The sequence below is a fragment of the Pelmatolapia mariae genome, linkage group LG3_W, assembly GCF_036321145.2.
Source record: "Pelmatolapia mariae isolate MD_Pm_ZW linkage group LG3_W, Pm_UMD_F_2, whole genome shotgun sequence".
Taxonomy (NCBI): domain Eukaryota; kingdom Metazoa; phylum Chordata; class Actinopteri; order Cichliformes; family Cichlidae; genus Pelmatolapia; species Pelmatolapia mariae.
The window spans coordinates 2,909,318-2,929,601 of record NC_086229.1 but is presented as its reverse complement, the minus strand read 5'-3'; the positions used below and the strand labels follow the sequence as shown (position 1 = coordinate 2,929,601).

Here is a 20,284-nt window from a genome sequence, read left to right as displayed (position 1 = left end):
AAAATTAGGGAAGCATTTCCAACTAATGAAGAAGCCAAAATTTTTACTGGCTCATGTAATGAGAGAGAAGAGTCTGATGGTGCACAACATTGTGGGGATGAGGACTTTGAAGATCCATCTTCTAGTAGCTCATCGGTCCCCAAATCTTATACTCAGTCCTTTAACCGGTACAAGATTTGGATCTATCAAAGGAAGTGTCTGATTTTGTGGGTCTGGCCTCAGTCAGAAAATCTCCTGGCCCCAGGAAGTTCAGACCTGACGTCTCTACAATGAGTCATCTAGATGTAAAGGATGTTGTCTCTCTGACTATGTTGTCCTCTGTTTTCTCTTTAGAGTACCAGCTGGAGATGGTGGAGGTGACACAGGGGAAGGAGTTTGTCCTGCTGCCCTTTAAAATCAAAGAAGGCTTCACCCAGGATGTCAAAGTGGAGTGGAAACACAAAAACAAGATGGTCCATGAGTATCAGATTGGTAAAGACCAGTGTCACTTAAAGGGCCAAGATCAGAAACAGCGCACTGAGATGAAGAAAGACCCACTGAACACTAAAGACCTCAGTCTGACCCTGAAAGACCTCCACCTCACTGACAGTGGAGTCTACACCTGCACCGTCTACAACAAGGATGGACACATGCTGCTACAGAAAGCAGTGACTCTCAGTGTCAGAGGTGAGAGTAACATCTGTTTGTCCACATTACAAATCCTCAATGAAAAAGATCCAATAGCCTGTGATGCATCATGGGAATGTGACATATGTAGAATCAGTGCAGGTTTGCTGTATGTGAGTTGAGCCATACAGTGCAGGAGAGAGAGGGTGGCTCCTGCCTCTGTTTTACAGTCCATGACTGTATAGAAGCTGTTCCAGAGTCAGCTCATGTTCACATATTTATGAAGTCTTACACTGGAAAGTCTGCTGTTGATCTCAGTAAATGAACGGGGTTTCCTCATTCCCTGTACACAGACTGGCAGATGTTGATATAAGAAGATGACGTGGTGCTCTGTAGGAAAACAGAACAAGTCCACCATCAAAGCAGACTGTTTTCTCAGTTTGATATGTAGGATTGTGTCACAGTCTAATGTTTATTACTTCCAATATATTTTAAATTGATAGCTCTTTGTGCTCTTTCAGTTTGAGCTTGTTTTATATTTAATGTTGAAGTTATGGCACAAATAACCAGAGAGCTCAAAATGAAGAGAGGATTTGAATCTTTGTTAGGCTGTTTTAGAGGAAAGTCAAATAGGGGAACATATAACGTCTAAAAGAAAATTGAAAACCATAACTAGCGGAACATGGAACTTGGAAATACACTGGGCTGAAAGAAATAGAAGAAATACAGCAGAAGTACATGAAGAAAATTCACTGAGAAGTAGAGTTGATGTTTTGACCAGGACTGAAAGAAATCAGCACTATATATACACACAGAGAAGGGTAATCAGGGGAGTAGAGACAGTTGGGAAAATGAGACACAGATGTAAAAGAACAGATAATAAGATGAGGGAAGTAAAACTCACAGTAAAGAGCAAGGGATGAATAACTATCCAATAAAGCAGGAAGTGAGAAGTGATAACTAAACATGGAAATGCAGACACACAAAAAATGGAACAAGAAACACTGAGAGAAAACCTAAACTCTAATACAACCCAGAACTAAGAAGTAGACTAAAAACACTTAAGAAAAGTACAATTATAAAACATAAACACTAAAAACACACAAATGAAGAACCAAACAGAATATTTAAATAAAAACTTTACAAATGACATGACTGCTAAAAGACTTAAAAACCCTAGGTCAAACAGCTCAAGGCCATGACAAAGATAGACTAACAATCACAAAATTAGGGAAGCATTTCCAACTAATGAAGAAGCCAAAATTTTTACTGGCTCATGTAATGAGAGAGAAGAGTCTGATGGTGCACAACATTGTGGGGATGAGGACTTTGAAGATCCATCTTCTAGTAGCTCATCGGTCCCCAAATCTTATACTCAGTCCTTTAACCGGTACAAGATTTGGATCTATCAAAGGAAGTGTCTGATTTTGTGGGTCTGGCCTCAGTCAGAAAATCTCCTGGCCCCAGGAAGTTCAGACCTGACGTCTCTACAATGAGTCATCTAGATGTAAAGGATGTTGTCTCTCTGACTATGTTGTCCTCTGTTTTCTCTTTAGAGTACCAGCTGGAGATGGTGGAGGTGACACAGGGGAAGGAGTTTGTCCTGCTGCCCTTTAAAATCAAAGAAGGCTTCACCCAGGATGTCAAAGTGGAGTGGAAACACAAAAACAAGATGGTCCATGAGTATCAGATTGGTAAAGACCAGTGTCACTTAAAGGGCCAAGATCAGAAACAGCGCACTGAGATGAAGAAAGACCCACTGAACACTAAAGACCTCAGTCTGACCCTGAAAGACCTCCACCTCACTGACAGTGGAGTCTACACCTGCACCGTCTACAACAAGGATGGACACATGCTGCTACAGAAATCAGTGACTCTCAGTGTCAGAGGTGAGAGTAACATCTGTTTGTCCACATTACAAATCCTCAATGAAAAAGATCCAATCAAACAGCCTGTGATGCATCATGGGAATGTGACATGTGTAGAATCAGTGCAGGTTTGCTGTATGTGAGTTGAGCCGTACAGTGCAGGAGAGAGAGGGTGGCACCTGCCTCTGTTTTACAGTCCATGATTGTATAGAAGCTGTTCCAGAGTCAGCTCATGTTCACATATTTATGAAGTCTTACACTGGAAAGTCTGCTGTTGATCTCAGTAAATGAACGGGGTTTCCTCATTCCCTGTACACAGACTGGCAGATGTTGATATAAGAAGATGACGTGGTGCTCTGTAGGAAAACAGAACAAGTCCACCATCAGAGCAGACTGTTTTCTCAGTTTGATATGTAGGACTGTGTCACAGTCTAATGTTTATTAATTCCAATATATTTTAAATTGATAGCTCTTTGTGCTCTTTCAGTTTGAGCTTGTTTTATATTTAATGTTGAAGTTATGGCACAAATAACCAGAGAGCTCTAAATGAAGAGAGGATTTGAATCTTTCTTAGGCTGTTTTAGAGGAAAGTCAAATAGGGGAACATATAAGGTCTAAAAGAAAATTGAAAACCATAACTAGCGGAACATGGGACTTGGAAATACACTGGGCTGAAAGAAATAGAAGAAATACAGCAGAAGTACATGAAGAAAATTCACTGAGAAGTAGAGTTGATGTTTTGAGCAGGACTGAGAGAAATCAGCACTATATATACACACAGAGAAGGGTAATCAGGGGAGTAGAGACAGTTGGCAAAATGAGACACAGATGTAAAAGAACAGATAATAAGATGAGGGAAGTAAAACTCACAGTAAAGAGCAAGGGATGAATAACTATCCAATAAAGCAGGAAGTGAGAAGTGATAACTAAACATGGAAATGCAGACACACAAAAAATGGAACAAGAAACACTGAGAGAAAAACTAAACTCTAATACAACCCAGAACTAAGAAGTAGACTAAAAACACTTAAGAAAAGTACAATTATTAAACATAAACACTAAAAACACACAAATGAAGAACCAAACAGAATATTTAAATAAAAACTTTACAAATGACATGACTGCTAAAAGACTTAAAAACCCTAGGTCAAAAAGCTCAAGGCCATGACAAAGATAGACTAACAATCACAAAATTAGGGAAGCATTTCCAACTAATGAAGAAGCCAAAATTTTTACTGGCTCATGTAATGAGAGAGAAGAGTCTGATGGTGCACAACATTGTGGGCATGAGGACTTTGAAGATCCATCTTCTAGTAGCTCATCGGTCCCCAAATCTTATACTGAGTCCTTTAACCGGTACAAGATTTGGATCTATCAAAGGAAGTGTCTGATTTTGTGGGTCTGGCCTCAGTCAGAAAATCTCCTGGCTCCAGGAAGTTCAGACCTGACGTCTCTACAATGAGTCATCTAGATGTAAAGGATGTTGTCTCTCTGACTATGTTCTCCTCTGTTTTCTCTTTAGAGTACCAGCTGGAGATGGTGGAGGTGACACAGGGGAAGGAGTTTGTCCTGCTGCCCTTTGAAATTAAAGAAGGCTTCACCCAGGATGTCAAAGTGGAGTGGAAACACAAAAACAAGATGGTACATGAGTATCAGATTGGTAAAGACCAGTGTCACTTAAAGGGCCAAGATCAGAAACAGCGCACTGAGATGAAGAAAGACCCACTGAACACTAAAGACCTCAGTCTGACCCTGAAAGACCTCCACCTCACTGACAGTGGAGTCTACACCTGCACCGTCTACAACAAGGATGGACACATGCTGCTACGGAAATCAGTGACTCTCAGTGTCAGAGGTGAGTGTAACAGCTGTTTGTCCACCGTCCAAATAGGTATAGATTTATAAGTAACAAAAAAGAATTTAGAGACTAAAACTAAGAGTTCACGTAATAAAAGTTAAACAAAAACTAAACATTCTGTCACGGTTCGCCATGGCAGACTGTGGGGGTATGGGGAAAAGGACCCAGGCGCGGAGCTCTGAATAACAACAGTGCGTTTATTTACAGTGTAGTAAATAACGATGTACAATTATTCCCCGTGCTCCCCAAGACTCCCGTGTGTGTCTTCCAGTGGCGTCCGTGTTCGTGCTCCCCGCTGTCGTGACTCTGCACACCCTGTGCGTGCTGTCCTTCCTCTCCACGCTCCTCCTGAGGGGAAAACAATGGAAGCAGCCGTTAGACACTGACCCCTGCGGGCAAACACGATCAGAACTTCCTGCACTAACACACTGACTTGGGAGTCTAACTCAATGATCCCGCGTCGGTGGGAGCTCCAAGACTCTCTTAAGTAGCTCCCCCGATGAGGCCTGATCAGGAGCAGGTGTGTGGCTTCGCGTGTGGCCAGTCCGCCAGCAGGGCCACACCCACCAGGCCTGAAGGCGCCCGCAAACCGGCGCTGGCAGAAACACGTATATACACACACACACACATCCACAAACAGAGAGTAGAGGGGCAGCAACACCAAATATACATACAATAACACAAGTCTATAACTGCTCAGGGATCCTGGGTCGCTCCTACCCAGGACCCTGACAGTACCCCCCCTCTAAGGGTCGGCCCCTGACGACCCAAAACAAAACCAAACAAAAACCACAGCACAACCAACCCAGGGCGGGTGGCGGGGGGGTCCAGGACGGAGGGCCAGAACCAAAACAAGCAAAAACAAGAAAAAACAAACCCTCCCAGGTCACAGTCCCAGAGTCAGACCGCGCATCCCGCAGCCGCACAAAAAAGAAAAACGCCACAAAACAGTCTCAGGCGGCCCATCACAAAGGAGTTCAGGTGGCCTACCTTGGGTACCGTGATGGCAGGTGGACACTTTAGGAGGCCGACCTCGGCGCTGCTCCTCCGGCGGCCTGCCTCGGGTCCGACGGCAACGACGCTGCTCCGGTGAGCAACAGCGAGGAGTGGCATAAGGTCTATGAAGCGCTGATCGCTGACGTGGATGCGCTGGACGTGGATGGCGTGGAGGGCATGCTAGAGGTGGGCGGCGTGGAGGGCGCGCAAGACGTGGAGGTCCCACCGGCACACTGACCTCCAGTTCTGGCTGAGCAGGTCCCTCTGGACATCCGAGCTCCTCTGGCTGCGGCGCGGGTTGCTCCTGCTCGCCACGCTCCTTCCGCTTGCCGAGCTCCTCTGCTGGCAACACTGGTCCCTCCGGCTCGTTGAGGTCCTCCAGCAGCGGCGGCGCTGGCTCCTCAGCTGGTGGCTCGCAAAGCTGCTCCTGCTCCGGCTCCTCAGCTGGTGGCTTGCAGAGCTGCTCCTGCTCCGGCTCCTCAGCTTGTGGCTCGCAGAGCTGCTCCTGCTCCGGCTCCTCAGCTGGTGGCTCGCAGAGCTGCTCCGGCTCCTCAGCTGGTGGCTCGCAGAGCTGCTCCGGCTCCTCAGCTGGTGGCTCGCTGAATGGCTCCTGCTCCGGCTCGATGAGCGGCTCCTGCTCCGACTCCGGCTCGCTGAGCTCCAGCTCCTGCTCCGGCTCCTTGGCTTGTGGCGCGGGCTCCTCCCACTCGCCGAACTCCGGCTCTGGCAGCGCGAGCTCCTCCGGCTCGCTGAGCTCCTGCTCGAGCGGCGCGAGCTCCTCCGGCTCGCTGAGCTCCTCCGGCTCGGGCCGAGCAGGTATGGGTGGCGTTGTAGCAGGAGGCACTGCTACAGATGGTGAAGAGGTGAGCGGTGAGGAGATCGCTGAATGAGGCGACGCTAGTTGTACTGTTGGCTGGTTTACAGCAGCGTCAGCGGCGTCACCATCCACTATAAACAAAGAAGCAGATGGGGTGAGAAATGAAAAAGTGTCCTTATTACTCACCACAACCGGCTCTTGAGATGTCCGGGAAGTCAGCTGCGGTGAGGAACGCCGGCGGCGCGAACGTCGTTTCCGGGTAGACGTCGGGGCCGGCGTGTCAGGCTGTGCATCCACCAGCTGACCGGGCTGGTGAGCAGCCTTAGTAGCTCCCCCGACGAGGCCTGATCAGGAGCAGGTGTGTGGCTTCGGGTGTGGCCAGTCCGCCAGCAGGGCCACACCCACCAGGCCTGAAGGCGCCCGCAAACCGGCGCTGGCAGAAACACGTATATACACACACACACATCCACAAACAGGGAGAAGAGGGGCAGCAACACCAAATATACATACAATAACACAAGTCTATAACTGCTCAGGGATCCTGGGTCGCTCCTACCCAGGATCCCTGACACATTTACACACAATCAAAACAAAAGTGAAAGGAGCAAATCCACTCTGGAAATTCACAGAAACTAAACTGAATTCCAAAGAAAAGGCCAACACTAAATAAAAACAATGAAAGTATCAAACTATAATAACTGTAGATGATGGAGGATCACCTTTACTGACATCTGTCTGTCTGTCTCATATTCTCCTCTCAGTTCCTGAGGTTCAGATGGTGGAAACAGTTAAAGGGGTTCAGTCTGTCCTGCTGCCATTTACAACTGATATCAAGCTTCAGGACGTCACAGCGGAGTGGAAACATGAAGACAAGAAAGTCCACGTTTATCAGGGAGACCAAAACCAGTCTTATATACAAAGTCGCACAGAAGTGAAGAACGAGCAAATAAAAAATGGAGACCTCAGTCTGACCCTGAAAGACCTCCACCTCACTGACAGTGGAGTCTACACCTGCACCGTCTACAACAAGGATGGACACATGCTGCTACAGAAAGCAGTGACTCTCAGTGTCAAAGGTGAGAGTAACATCTGTTTGTCCACATTACAAATCCTCAATGAAAAAGATCCAATCAAACAGCCTGGGATGCATCATGGGAATGTGACATATGTAGAATCAGTGCAGGTTTGCTGTATGTGAGTTGAGCCGTACAGTGCAGGAGAGAGAGGGTGGCTCCTGCCTCTGTTTTACAGTCCATGATTGTATAGAAGCTGTTCCAGAATCAGCTCATGTTCACATATTTATGAAGTCTTACACTGGAAAGTCTGCTGTTGATCTCAGTAAATGAACGGAGTTTCCTCATTCCCTGTACACAGACTGGCAGATGTTGATATAAGAAGATGACGTGGTGCTCTGTAGGAAAACAGAACAAGTCCACCATCAGAGCAGACTGTTTTCTCAGTTTGATATGTAGGACTGTGTCACAGTCTAATGTTTATTAATTCCAATATATTTTAAATTGATAGCTCTTTGTGCTCTTTCAGTTTGAGCTTGTTTTATATTTAATGTTGAAGTTATGGCACAAATAACCAGAGAGCTCTAAATGAAGAGAGGATTTGAATCTTTCTTAGGCTGTTTTGGAGGAAAGTCAAATAGGGGAACATATAACGTCTACAAGAAAATTGAAAACCATAACTAGCGGAACATGGAACTTGAAAGAAATAGAAGAAATACAGCAGAAGTACATGAAGAAAATTCACTGAGAAGTAGAGTTGATGTTTTGAGCAGGACTGAGAGAAATCAGCACTATATATACACACAGAGAAGGGTAATCAGGGGAGTAGAGACAGTTGGGAAAATGAGACACAGATGTAAAAGAACAGATAATAAGATGAGGGAAGTAAAACTCACAGTAAAGAGCAAGGGATGAATAACTATCCAATAAAGCAGGAAGTGAGAAGTGATAACTAAACATGGAAATGCAGACACACAAACAAAAGTCACACAAAAAATGGAACAAGAAACACTGAGAGAAAAACTAAACCCAGAACTAAGAAGTAGACTAAAAACTGATAGGTTTGTAGCATAAACCTATTCACTGGAACGTTCAGGAGAATTTGCTACACGGCAAGAATAAGACACAAGTAGGTAACATTCTTAGTGTTACTCATGCATGAGGAGGCCTGTCTCGAGCCAAATGTCGTTCCAACCACTTAACCTCCGTCAGACTCTCAGCCAGGTTCCCCATAGCACTCCTTTTATTGTGGTTACATGAATATGCATAGGTTCATTAACATATAACATCTTACATAGGTATACATGTGAACAAAGAATACCCTGTGTGTGTGTGTGTGTGTGTGTGTGTGTGTGTATGTGTATGAACCCATAAATGACTTCCTAAACCTGCTGGCCAGCAGTTCATCTAAACAAAATGCACTTAGCCTAAAACAGACATAGATACGTTTATCCTACCATAAAACAATAAGAGAAGGTACGACCTCTCCCATGCTCCTAAAATGTGGGTGTGAAAGCCAGAACACTCTGGAATGCACACAAAGCCTTTTACAGCCTACTGAAGATCACACATCCTATCACTACACAATCGATTATACACCTCTAAGCATATATGGTTAAATATTTCTTAATACAAATTGTTTTGGAGGAAGGAAGGCTCAGGGTTTAAGTAGTCATTATCATGGGCTCATCCGATTAGAATGAGATTAAGCAGTCATCAGTCATTTGCAGGTTTTGTCCTTTTATTGGATAATGGGTAAAGGAAAGACACACATGGACTGCTATCTCTCAGCTGCCGCCCAATGTGGAAGTGAAGAAAGAGTGAGGGGTAGGTGGGTGCAGTCCTTATATAACGAGTGACAGGTGAGTGCAATTAAGGCCAAGCACCACACCCAATCAAAGGTGAGGAAAGGAAACAAGGTGCATCTGTTGAAGTGAATGTGCTGAAAGGTGAGCCTTTACAACAGCCGCCCCCATATTTCTACTGAGAAATATGTTCAAAGGATTAGAGTTGTTCTTTTTCACAAAGCGGGGGCAGAGAAATCAGACATGCTACAGGTCTGATATAGGTTTGGGGGGTCGACCTAGAGGTTGACAACGCAGGCCAGACAGTTCAGGGGGCCGACCATGTAGCCAGCAGTGGCGGCAAAGCAGGTCCAAATGCCAACCGCGTGGGATGCAGCTGCAGGCCCAGACCTGCAGACCGTCGGGCAGTTTTGCAGGTGCTGGGGGCAATTTACGGGACTTAGCAGGGGCAGGACCAGGTGATGCAGGAGCAGGCGGTGCCCTGACCACTGGCGGAATGGCAGCCACAGGTGGTGGAACTGGTGATAGCGGCACTGCCGGTGACGACGTAGGTACTGCTGATGGTAGAGTAGGAGGTGGCTGAATGAATTCAGAGCCATCAACGGACATGAGGATGTGCTGGAGCGGTTCTCCTGAACCTGAACTGGAAGATGTGAACAAACATTGGGCATGCGTGAAACTGCTCTGGGGTTGGAAGTCTGTGATCGGACCTTGAAGTGTCCATCTTAATCGGGTTTTGACTGCTGAAGGAGATCCAAATGGTCCATGTCTAACTGGTGCAACAGGCGTAATAAGGTGGGTATGATCAGAGCCTATGAGCAGTAGTGGAGCTGCTTTGTTAATAAAGGTTAATGGGATACCTTGAAGATGGTTGTATCTCCGTTGAAGAGAGGATACAGGGTAGGTGTGGTCTGAAAGTGCTAAGTGACTTGTAGCGAAGGCATTATTAACTGTGTAAGTTTTCTCTGGATGTGCAATGGGAGAAATCTGGAAACTTACAGAAGAACCTTGAATAGTTTCAACTTCTTGATGGACAGTTCGGAGTGATAATTTTTCAGCTTTCCCAGTTAGGTAGAGATGCTGAGCTGCTGATGTCAGAAGCATGGTGCGTTGGGAGCCATCGTCAAGTACGGCATATGTTTCAAGAGTTCTTTTGCCATTTCGCAGGAGCACTTTCACAACTTTTAATAGTACACTGGGACAGTCACTAGGTTTATCAAAGTACAGTGTCCTCACTACAGGATTAACTTCAGTTCTAGGTCTCTGATTCATCTCACACAGGATCTGTAGATGTCGTCCCATGCAGGTAGCACAGTCTTTTCTCAAATCGCACTTTGCAGCCTGATGAGTTCTTGCACAACGCCAACACCGTTTGTTTCTCTTTATCCAGTTTATTTTCTCATCCTTTGTCTTGTTAATGAACTCAGGGCACTTGCTAATGTGGTGTTCAGGTGAGCAGCAATATGCACATCTTGCCTTAGTCATTATGATGGGTTGTGTTGCCTGTACAGGATCGGATGGATTTGTCCCATGTAATATTGTTGTGAGTGGAGAGGTGTACTTACAGGCAGGTCGTGGCTGGTTAAAGGATGAAACAGGACTGTCCTTTCTTGGTTGACACTTGCATTCCATTTGCAACCAGGACGAGAACAAAGGTAAGTCATACATCATATCTCCTTGTTCCCTGTAAATGTGCCGTTTGAAGCGACTGGAATGCTCTGCGGGCAACTTTTCAAGTAGGCGATCGACATGGGAGCCACAATTTAGTTCTGTCTGTCCTTGATCACCCATAGTGCTAAGCAAACCAACTAAAGCTTGCACACGAAGAGCAAAGTTATCCAGAGTCCGACCATCACCTGCTCTGATAGGAGGAAGCTCCAGTATATTCCGTAGCTCTTTCAATGCTAGCTGTCTTGGTTGCCCATAACGCTCATCAAGGGTTTTGATGGCTTGAGTGTATGGGTCAGGAGCATAGGAAAAGGAAATAGCTAACCGTTTAGCTTGGTCTACTTTCAGATGATCGAGAAGGACATGATATTTAAAGTGCTCTGTCTCATGAGGGTCAAGAAGGTTAGTAAGGGCCATTCGTAACAGCCTATACTGGATTTCATCTTCACTGGTAAGGTCTGGGAAAGAAGGACCCTCAAGCTTATACACGTGTGTTCTAATGCTAGAGGAGTGACCCAAGCTAGCAGTAACAGGTACCAAAGGTTTCTGTTCATGTAAGCCATTGGATGTAGCTGGTTGCTGCTTTACAGGAGGGTGCTGCCTTGGTTCTGGAATGCAAATGAGGGGTTGAGCGGGGTCTTCATCTAGAGGAACAGCAGGTTGAACACATGAAATCTGGTGGGGACCTTGCAGTGGTGTGGCCAGGAAATTAAAAGGAGTCTCGTTTGGTGTAGGAAAAACTGGTCTAGGCAAACCACTTGAAGGAACTGCAGCATCTCATATTGTTGAATTAGGGACAGGAGGGCTAGCAGCCGGAACTGCACCAGAGTGACGGCTAACCTGTGGGGGCTGAGAGGGTGACTGACATGTTGCTGGATCAATCATTGGGAACTGCTCATGTTGCTGATGTGTTTGGGGAATGGCTTGTAAACCGCATACAGAGGATTTGCTTTCATCAGATGAGACAGTGTGAATTGAAGATCTGGAGGAACTGCAAGAATGGGGAGGAGATAATTGAATCATGAGTTGCCTAATCTCCCTCATCGTCATCAGGAGTTCCCTCATCACCTCATCTTGATTGGTGGGTAAAGGAGCAGGGGATGTCTCTGGTTGTCTTTCTGACTCCCCGTCAGGATCCTGCAGCCCATGTGTGTCTGTGTCACTATGCTGGCATTCTGTTTAACTCCCTGTATCACATCTAGCACTTCTACTTCCAGGGTACTGAACGTCATACTGCTGCAGGTGGGTAGGAGGTCGACTATCACGACTGGAACGTCTCAAACCTTCAGTCAATGGCTGCTGTGAATCCATGATGATAACACTACTCCGGCTCGGAGGACCATGTTTTGGAGGAAGGAAGGCTCAGGCTTTAAGTAGTCATCATCATGGGCTCATCCGATTAGAATGAGATTAAGCAGTCATCAGTCATTTGCAGGTTTTGTCCTTTTATTGGATAATGGGTAAAGGAAAGACACACATGGACTGCTATCTCTCAGCTGCCGCCCAATGTGGAAGTGAAGAAAGAGTGAGGGGTAGGTGGGTGCAGTCCTTATATAACGAGTGACAGGTGAGTGCAATTAAGGCCAAGCACCACACCCAATCAAAGGTGAGGAAAGGAAACAAGGTGCATCTGGTGAAGTGAATGTGCTGAAAGGTGAGCCTTTACAACACAAATGACAATAATAAAATCTAAACCCATCATCTCCACCCTGTATTGTCATTTTTTAAGGCTATACGGCGTATATATATATCATCAGCTCTACACCACTTGTCAACATTTTCAGTGCAGGCTTCATTTCATACACACACATTAGCCTTAGCATCCATGTCACTCTGCTGCAACAGTATGTAGTTGGTAAAAGTGTTAGCAATCATTTTATTCACCATCGATCTTACACATGGCAGGATGCAACCTGTAACCAAGCAAAACAACGCCAACAATGTAAGAATGGGAGTCAAAACTTTAAGAACATATTCCACCATGGTCCAGATGTCAACCAGGCTATCCAGCCTTGTGACGCGTCTCCTCCTGATGTGTGGTCCGCCACATATCTCTGCAGAGCAGTTAAGTTCTGCAGTGCTTCATAGATGTCTCCTCCAGTCGTGTATCCATCTGGGATAAACGTACAACATGTCTCTCCAATCAGCTTACACACTCCTCCTTGTGATGCCGTTATGAAGTCCAGGGTCAGCCTATTCTGCAGTACCATCGTTCTGATGGCCTTTTGCTCCTCCGCTAAGGCTGTCCCCAGAGTCTTAGTGAGATTAATGTGTCGCAGTAGGGCATACCGGTTGATCTCCACGTGATCCCGCACCTCTGCAACTCCAATGTTTGGGATCAGACTTTGGAAGAACTTTGCTCCTCCACTCCAAATGCGGAATTCCCGCGGCACTCCAGTGTCTACTGTCACTCCAAAAGAGTTTGGTGAGGCTATATCCACCTCACGCTTCCGTCGGTTGCTAGGGTGATGTTCAACTCTATCCATGAAGAAGATATGATCCGACAACTTCACCAAGGCACATACTCCTCCCCATCCCTCAGGGAGTGATAGATAGGCTTTATGTCCACACATAAAATACCAATCAGCCAACACTCTTGTTCCTTTACTACTCGGCGCTGTCCTCGCACAGCCTGTCCAATTCGACCTCTTTGCTTCTACTGGTATTCTGTAAGCCAGGTTGAACTTGCATTCAGTCCTCCTCAATGTCAAGCTCTCAGCACACTTTGCACTGGTCAGGCATTTCATACACCTGCTCTCATTCTCCAGAGGGCAGTAGGTGTATATCTTTCCACATAAGCGAAGCGGCAGCTCTCCCACTGACAGTGTTCCATTGTTCATCACACACACCGGCAGTTGAGCTGCGTTCAGCTTGTTCAGCAATATTATGTCTGGCAGTGGGTCTGACACTTGAGGCCAGGCCAATAAGTCAGTTCGCCCAGAACAATTCACGTTCAGAAGTGGCGACTTACTCCAGGTTGTTATAACCTCAAGATAAAAATGCTCGGAAACTCAAGTGCCAATTTCAGGTGGTTTACTGACCACTTTTTTAAACAACCACAGCTAGTCGCAACACATACAGGAAACTGTCCCACACATAACATTCCGGCAGGGAGGACCCTGAAAAACCTCTGAAGGTTCCGGGGTGCAACGCCCCCAAACATTCATTAACAACAACACTGTCTATAACACTTCCCTCCCCTTAAGCAAAAACCCACAACATAGTATTATGTATACGTACGAAAAGAGAGGGAGAATTCAACACCACATTATTTTAACAATTCAGTCTTTCCGGGGGCTTGTGCTGCCTCTTTGACCTTCTCAGTCCTGCTGCTGGGTTCTCCAGGCTAGGAGCCTGCTGAGCTCCTGTGGCTGGGTTCGGCTCAGGTGACTTAGATTGCTCCACCAGCCCTTCTGGTGATACTGAAGAACCAATCCCGATCTCAGGGGCTGCTGACACGACTTCCCCTCCGGGTGAACCACTCTGAGGCCCCACAATGTCCACAGCCCTGTTTCCACCATGTGCGTGCGAACCACTCTGAGCCCTCTTCTCAGCTCCGTCCGTGCGGGCTCTCACATGATCCTTGTGCCTGCGAACTCGTCTGCCATCCAATAACTCCACCACAAAAGATACTGGTCCCGAAGTGTGGTGAATGACGCCAGGCAGCCACTGTGAGCCACCCGTAAAGTTTTTGACATACTCCCTGCTTGAAAACACAGCCTCTGGCATGTAGATCATGTCTCACCTTCTGCCCACTTTGTGACTGTGTGACTCTGGCTCCCACATCTGGGCGAAGAAGATCCAGATGAGATCTGGGCTTCCTCCCCATCAGCAACTCTGCTGGGGACAAGCCTGTGGTTGTATGAGGCGTGATGCGATACTGAAACAGGAAACGGCAGAGCCTCTTTTCTATTGAAAGACCTGGCACTTTTTTCAGACTGTCTTTCAGTGTCTCCACGGCGCGCTCCGCTAAGCCATTGGAGGCAGGGTGGTAGGGTGCGGTGCGGATATGTCGGATCCCATTTCTCTCCATAAATTCTTGGAAAACCCCACTTGTGAACGTGGGCCCATTGTCCGTGACCACTGCCTCAGGTAATCCATGGGTTGCAAAGATTCTCCGGAGTGTATCTGTGACAACTGGGGCTGTGATGGTTGGCGTTATGTGGGCATCTAACCATTTTGAATGCGCATCCACCAACACCAGGAACATGTGGCCCAAAAAGGGGCCGGCAAAATCTAGATGAATCCTGGACCATGGACGGCCAGGCCACTCCCATGGGTGGAGTGGGGCAGGTGGTGGCATTTTTTGGTTTGACTGACATTGAGAACAGGCTTTTACCTTGTCTTCCAAGGCACTGTCCATTCCCGGCCACCACACGAATGACCTTGCCAGACTTTTCATTTGAGAAATCCCTGGATGAGCCTCATGCAACACTTCAATGATATGTGACCGACCTGGAGGCGGAACAATGACTCGGGAACCCCACAGGATGCAGCCATCTTGAACATTGAGCTCCTGCTGACGCTTGGCATACGGTTTGAGCTGATCCTGCTCCACTGTTGCTGGCCAGCCCTGCAACAGCCACTGTTTAAGCTGAGATAACTCTGGATCCTGTTCAGTCCATGCTTTGATGTTTTTAGCACAGACCGGAGTGTTCGCCAGCCTGTCCAGCAAAAACACAGTTTCTGGGGGCATGTTCGACTGGTCAGGGACCTCCGGGAGGGGGAGGCGGCTGAAAGCATCTGCATTCGCATTTTCAGGTCCCGCCTTATAAACAATGCGATACTGGTATGCCGACAGTGTTAATGCCCAGCGCTGAACCCGGGCTGAAGCCATGGGTGGGATGCCTTTTGTTTCACTAAAGAGACTCAGGAGGGGCTTATGGTCTGTAACAACAGTAAATGGGCAGCCATACAGGTACTGATGAAATCGTTTCACAGCAAAAACTATTGCTAAGCCTTCCTTCTCAAGCTGTGAATAGCCCTTTTCTGCTGCTGTGAGCGTGCGTGACACATATCCGACCGGTTTCTCTTCCCCCTCTTCCATGCGATGTGAAAGAACAGCTCCTATGCCATACGGGGAGGCATCACAGGACAGGACCACCTCCTTCTCCGGATCAAAATGCACCAGGAGCGGTGCCGATTGTAACAGTTCTTTTATCTGTCTGAAGGCCTTCTCCTGTGCTTGGGACCACCTCCACTGACTGTCTTTGTGCAGTAGCCCATACAGGGGAGCAAGCATGCTGGAGAGGTCAGGCAAAAACTTCCCATAATAGTTCACTAAGCCCAAGAATGATCTTAGTTCAGTTACATTCTTTGGACTCGGGGCTTCCTTTACTGCCCTCACTTTCTCTTCCAGCGGGGACAGGCCCTGAGCAGAGATGCGATGACCCAGGTATGTCACGCTAGGGGCTTGGAAAACACACTTACTGCGCTTCAAACGCAACCCTGCTTCTGAGAGCTTCTTCAACACCTGCTCAAGGTTACGCAGATGCTCCTCTTCTGTTTTACCCGTAACTAAAATGTCATCCAAGTAAACAGCAACACCAGAAATGTTTTGCAGAAGATTGTCCATGGTGCGCTGAAAGATAGCCGGACTGGATGCAACGCCAAACACGAGGTGGTTGTACTTGAACAGCCCCTTGTGTGTGTTTATTGTCACATATTTTTTTGATTCCTCATCCAGCAGCAACTGCTGGTAAGCATGACTCATATCCAACTTTGTGAATGTCTGACCACCTGCCAGTGTGGCAAACAGGTCATCCACTCGAGGCAGAGGGTAGGCGTCGAGCCGAGAGGCTTGGTTTACTGTCAGTTTGTAATCACCGCATATACGCACCCCTCCATCCTCCTTCAACACTGGTACAATCGGGGCTGCCCAGTCCGAGAACTCTATTGGCTCAATGACCCCTATCTTTTGTAGTCTCTCCAACTCCGCTTCCACCTTGGCCTTCATGGCGTATGGTACAGTGCGTGGTTTGAAAAAGCGTGGCCGGGCAAAAGGATCCACACACAGCTTCACAGTGGTGCCCCGGAGAGTGCCCAATTCATTCTTGAACACATCTGCATACCTTCCCAGTAATTCTGCTATTACAGTTACATACCTGATTTCCCTCCAGTTCAGGCGGATTTTCTGCAGAAGGTCACGACCCAGCAGACTAGGCCCCTCCCCTTTCACCACCAGTAGTGTTGCTGCAGCTTCCTGACCCTGATATGCTGCATGCACCTCTATGGCACCAAGCAGGGGAATGCATTCACCCGTGTACTGTCTCAGGCTTATCTCAGTCGCTTGGAGAGCTGGTGCCCCGCCCGAGTGCCACAAGCTGTGGTAGGTGGCTTGGCTGATCACGGAAGCTGAGGCCCCTGTATCCACCTCCATTTGTAGCTCCTTCCCATTTACCTGGATATTGGCATAGATGGGCTCCGCACGGCACTTATCAAAGCCAACCAGATTAAACATGTTGAAAACACCGTCATCCTCCTCATGCGCCATGCTCTGCAGGTGATGTGTGTTTAGTTTGTGTTTTGTCTTCCAGTCCTTCTTTGAGTTCTCCTTAGTGCCCCTGCATTTCTTGGCTAAGTGCCCCTTTTTCTTGCAGTTATGGCAGGTACTGTCTTTGAAAACACAGTCCTTTGCAAAGTGTGCTCCCCCACACTGGTAACACTCCAAAAGCTCCCTCGGTTTTCCCCTCACACTCTGAGATACATGATGCACCTCGGTTGAGTGCATATTGTTGTTAGCTTTCTGAATGTCTTTAGTGTTATTAGCTGCCGTTTCTATTGCCTGAGCAATTTCCAAAGCTTTCTTAAAGTCCAGTGTGGGCTCCCCTAACAACCGACGCTGCATGCCATCATCATTTATACCACACACCAACCTGTCGCGGAGCATGTCATCCAGCATGCCTCCAAATTCACAGTGCTCCGACAGCTGTCTCAGCTCCGTCACATACGCAGCCACCGAAACTCCCGGCTTGCGTGAATGAGTGTGGAATTTGAACTGCTGAACAATCACGGAGGGTTTCGGGCAGTGATGATTTTGCACCAGCGTCACCAGTTCTTTGAAACTGAAGTCCCCGGGTTTCCGAGGCGTCATCAGGTTACGTATCAACTTGTAGGTCCTCGCTCTACACGCACTGAGAAGAACTGACCTTTTTTTCCCTTCGTCCGAAATGTCGTTTGCCAAGAAAAAGTGCTCCAGCCTCTCGGCATATTCAATCCAGTCGCCGTCCCCCTCGGCGAACTCCGTGAGCGATCTGATCGTAGCCATAGATGCGAAGTGGTAGTCCGACGGCAAAATCTATAGCAAAAACTCAAAACTGTCCGCATTCGCCTTTTGTCCTCGTCGCCAAAAAGGTGTTATAACCTCAGAATAAAAATGCTCGGAAACTCAAGTGCCAATTTCAGGACATTTACTGACCACTTTTTTAAACAACCACAGGTAGTCGCAACACATACAGGAAACTGTCCCACACATAACATTCCGGCAGGGAGGACCCTGAAAAACCTCTGAAGGTTCCGGGGTGCAACGCCCCCAAACATATATTAATAACAACACTGTCTATAACACAGGTGATGTTCAGAGGTGTACTATAGTTGGCCTCGGACATGGGGACTGTTGCCAGGATGAGTTGCTAAGCCTAACAGACTCAGCATTTTAATCATCCAGTCTGCTAGTGTGTTTTCTTCTTCTGCTTTATCATTATCGGTACAAAACACTGGAACTCTAAATGGCCTGCCATATATTATTTCAAAGGGAGTTAGGCCATTATCAGCTGGCGTGATTCTCATATACATTTTCACTAGCTCAATGCAGTCTACCCATGTTCTGCCTGTTTCCTCCATTGTCTTCCTGAGTCTCAGTTTTACTGTGCCATTAGTTCTTTCAACCAGCCCTGCACTTTGTGGGTGGTATGAGCAGTGGTTTTTCAGTGTTATCCCCAGATGCTGTGACATTTTCTCAGTTACTTCATTCACAAAATGAGGACCATTGTCACTGTATATAGTCTGGGGGATCCCATGCTCTGGGATCACATTTTTGCATATTGCCTTAGCCACTGAAATAGCATCTGCTTTCTTAGTGGGGACAATTTCTACCCACTTTGAGAACGGGCACACAACTACCAGGCAGTACCTGTAGGTGTTACAGTTAGACAACTCAATGAAATACATATGGATTACTTCAAATGGGTGGCTGGGTCTGGGAAACCTTCCTCTTCTAGGTCTGAGGTTCCCCTGAGCATTATGTTTACAACATATTAAACATACTTTACAAAAATGTTTTGAATAAGCATTGAATCCCAGTGTGAAAAACTGCTGTTCGACTGCTGCCACCATCCCGGCTGTGGAGACATGGCAGAGCCCATGGCTCAAAATTGCAGCAGTCCTATATAAGTTCTTAGGCAATATAGGTTTATCACAAAGATAATAGACATCACCTCTCAGGCTCGCTCCTTTAGTGAGCCACAGCTGCTTCTCAGCTGGAGGTGAATGTGACTGCATGTCTGCTAACACATCATGTGTAATGAGCACAGTTTGCTCCTGAGATGCCAGAATATGAACCCCATGTGTTCCAAGGGCCGCTTCCTTTGCAATTTTATCTGCAAAGGCGTTGCCCAATGCAACAGGGTCAGTGCCACGTGTGTGTGCTGCACATTTACAAACCGAAACTTTACTGGGCAGTAAGACTGCTTTCAACAGGCTCTGTAAAAGTGTTGCATGCTCCACAGGTTTCCCTGTTGATGTTGTCATGCCTCGTCTTGACCACTGAGTGGCAAAGAAATGAAGTATGGCATAGGCATATTGACTGTCTGTATATATAGTCACTGCCTGCCCCTCAGCTGCTTTGCAGGCTTCCGTCAGAGCCACTATCTCAGCTGCTTTGGGAAACATGGAATGCGATAACTGCCCAGCACGGATGACCTGCACATCATCCACAACAGCAAAGCCTGTTTTAGTCTTTCCCTCTGCCGTTTTAAAACTTGAACCATCAACAAACCAAACCTTGCCCTCAGTGAGTGGTATGTCTGTTAAATCACTTCTAGGTTTACACTGTGTTTCCACATGCTCACGACACACATGTGGTGTACCCTCTTCCTCTGTGGGTAACAGTGTAGAGGGATTCAAAGTTGTACACCGCTTAATAGTTATGTGTGGCTGGGAGAGCAACAATGACATTAAAGATAAGTGTCTTGCAGGTGACAAGAATGTCATTTTTGTCTGCAGCAATAAAACATCCACCTCATGTGGAACTAACAGGGTCAAGGGGTGAAACAAAACAATTTCACCAGAACACTTTACGGCTTCAGCAGCTGCACACACAGATCGCACACAGTGAGGTAAGGCACAAGCCACTGAATCCAGCCTCTTAGAATAATAAGCCACTGGCTTCATTCTACCTCCACATTTTTGCGCTAATGTGACCAAGTGGTCGGCGGGGTTATAAAAGAAATAATAAAATGACAACGCCACCTAGGGGAATTTCACCCCCAGGAAATATATGTTTAAGAAAAATAGATAAAAAGGAATAAAAGAGGCCGCACAGATTCAAGGATGCACACTGAGGCAGGTTGGCTCCAATATTAAAACAGTTTTATTTATAGTAAAAGAAATAAAGAATAAAATATTAGAAGAACAAAATGTAGCGTCTTTGTTGA

The 20,284-nt window shown here is 46.8% G+C and overlaps 1 protein-coding gene across 1 annotated transcript in view; it reads left to right on the top strand.

Annotated features, from left to right (window-relative positions):
* The first annotated feature begins 445 nt into the window (after positions 1–445).
* LOC135932606 (uncharacterized) overlaps positions 446–20,284 on the top strand; it is a 72,266-nt gene continuing 52,427 nt past the window's right edge. The window contains exon 1 of the mRNA XM_065470083.1: positions 446–666. Within this exon, the coding sequence (XP_065326155.1) occupies positions 450–666 (217 nt within the window). The 5' untranslated portion in view covers positions 446–449. The remainder of the gene's footprint in view (positions 667–20,284) is intronic.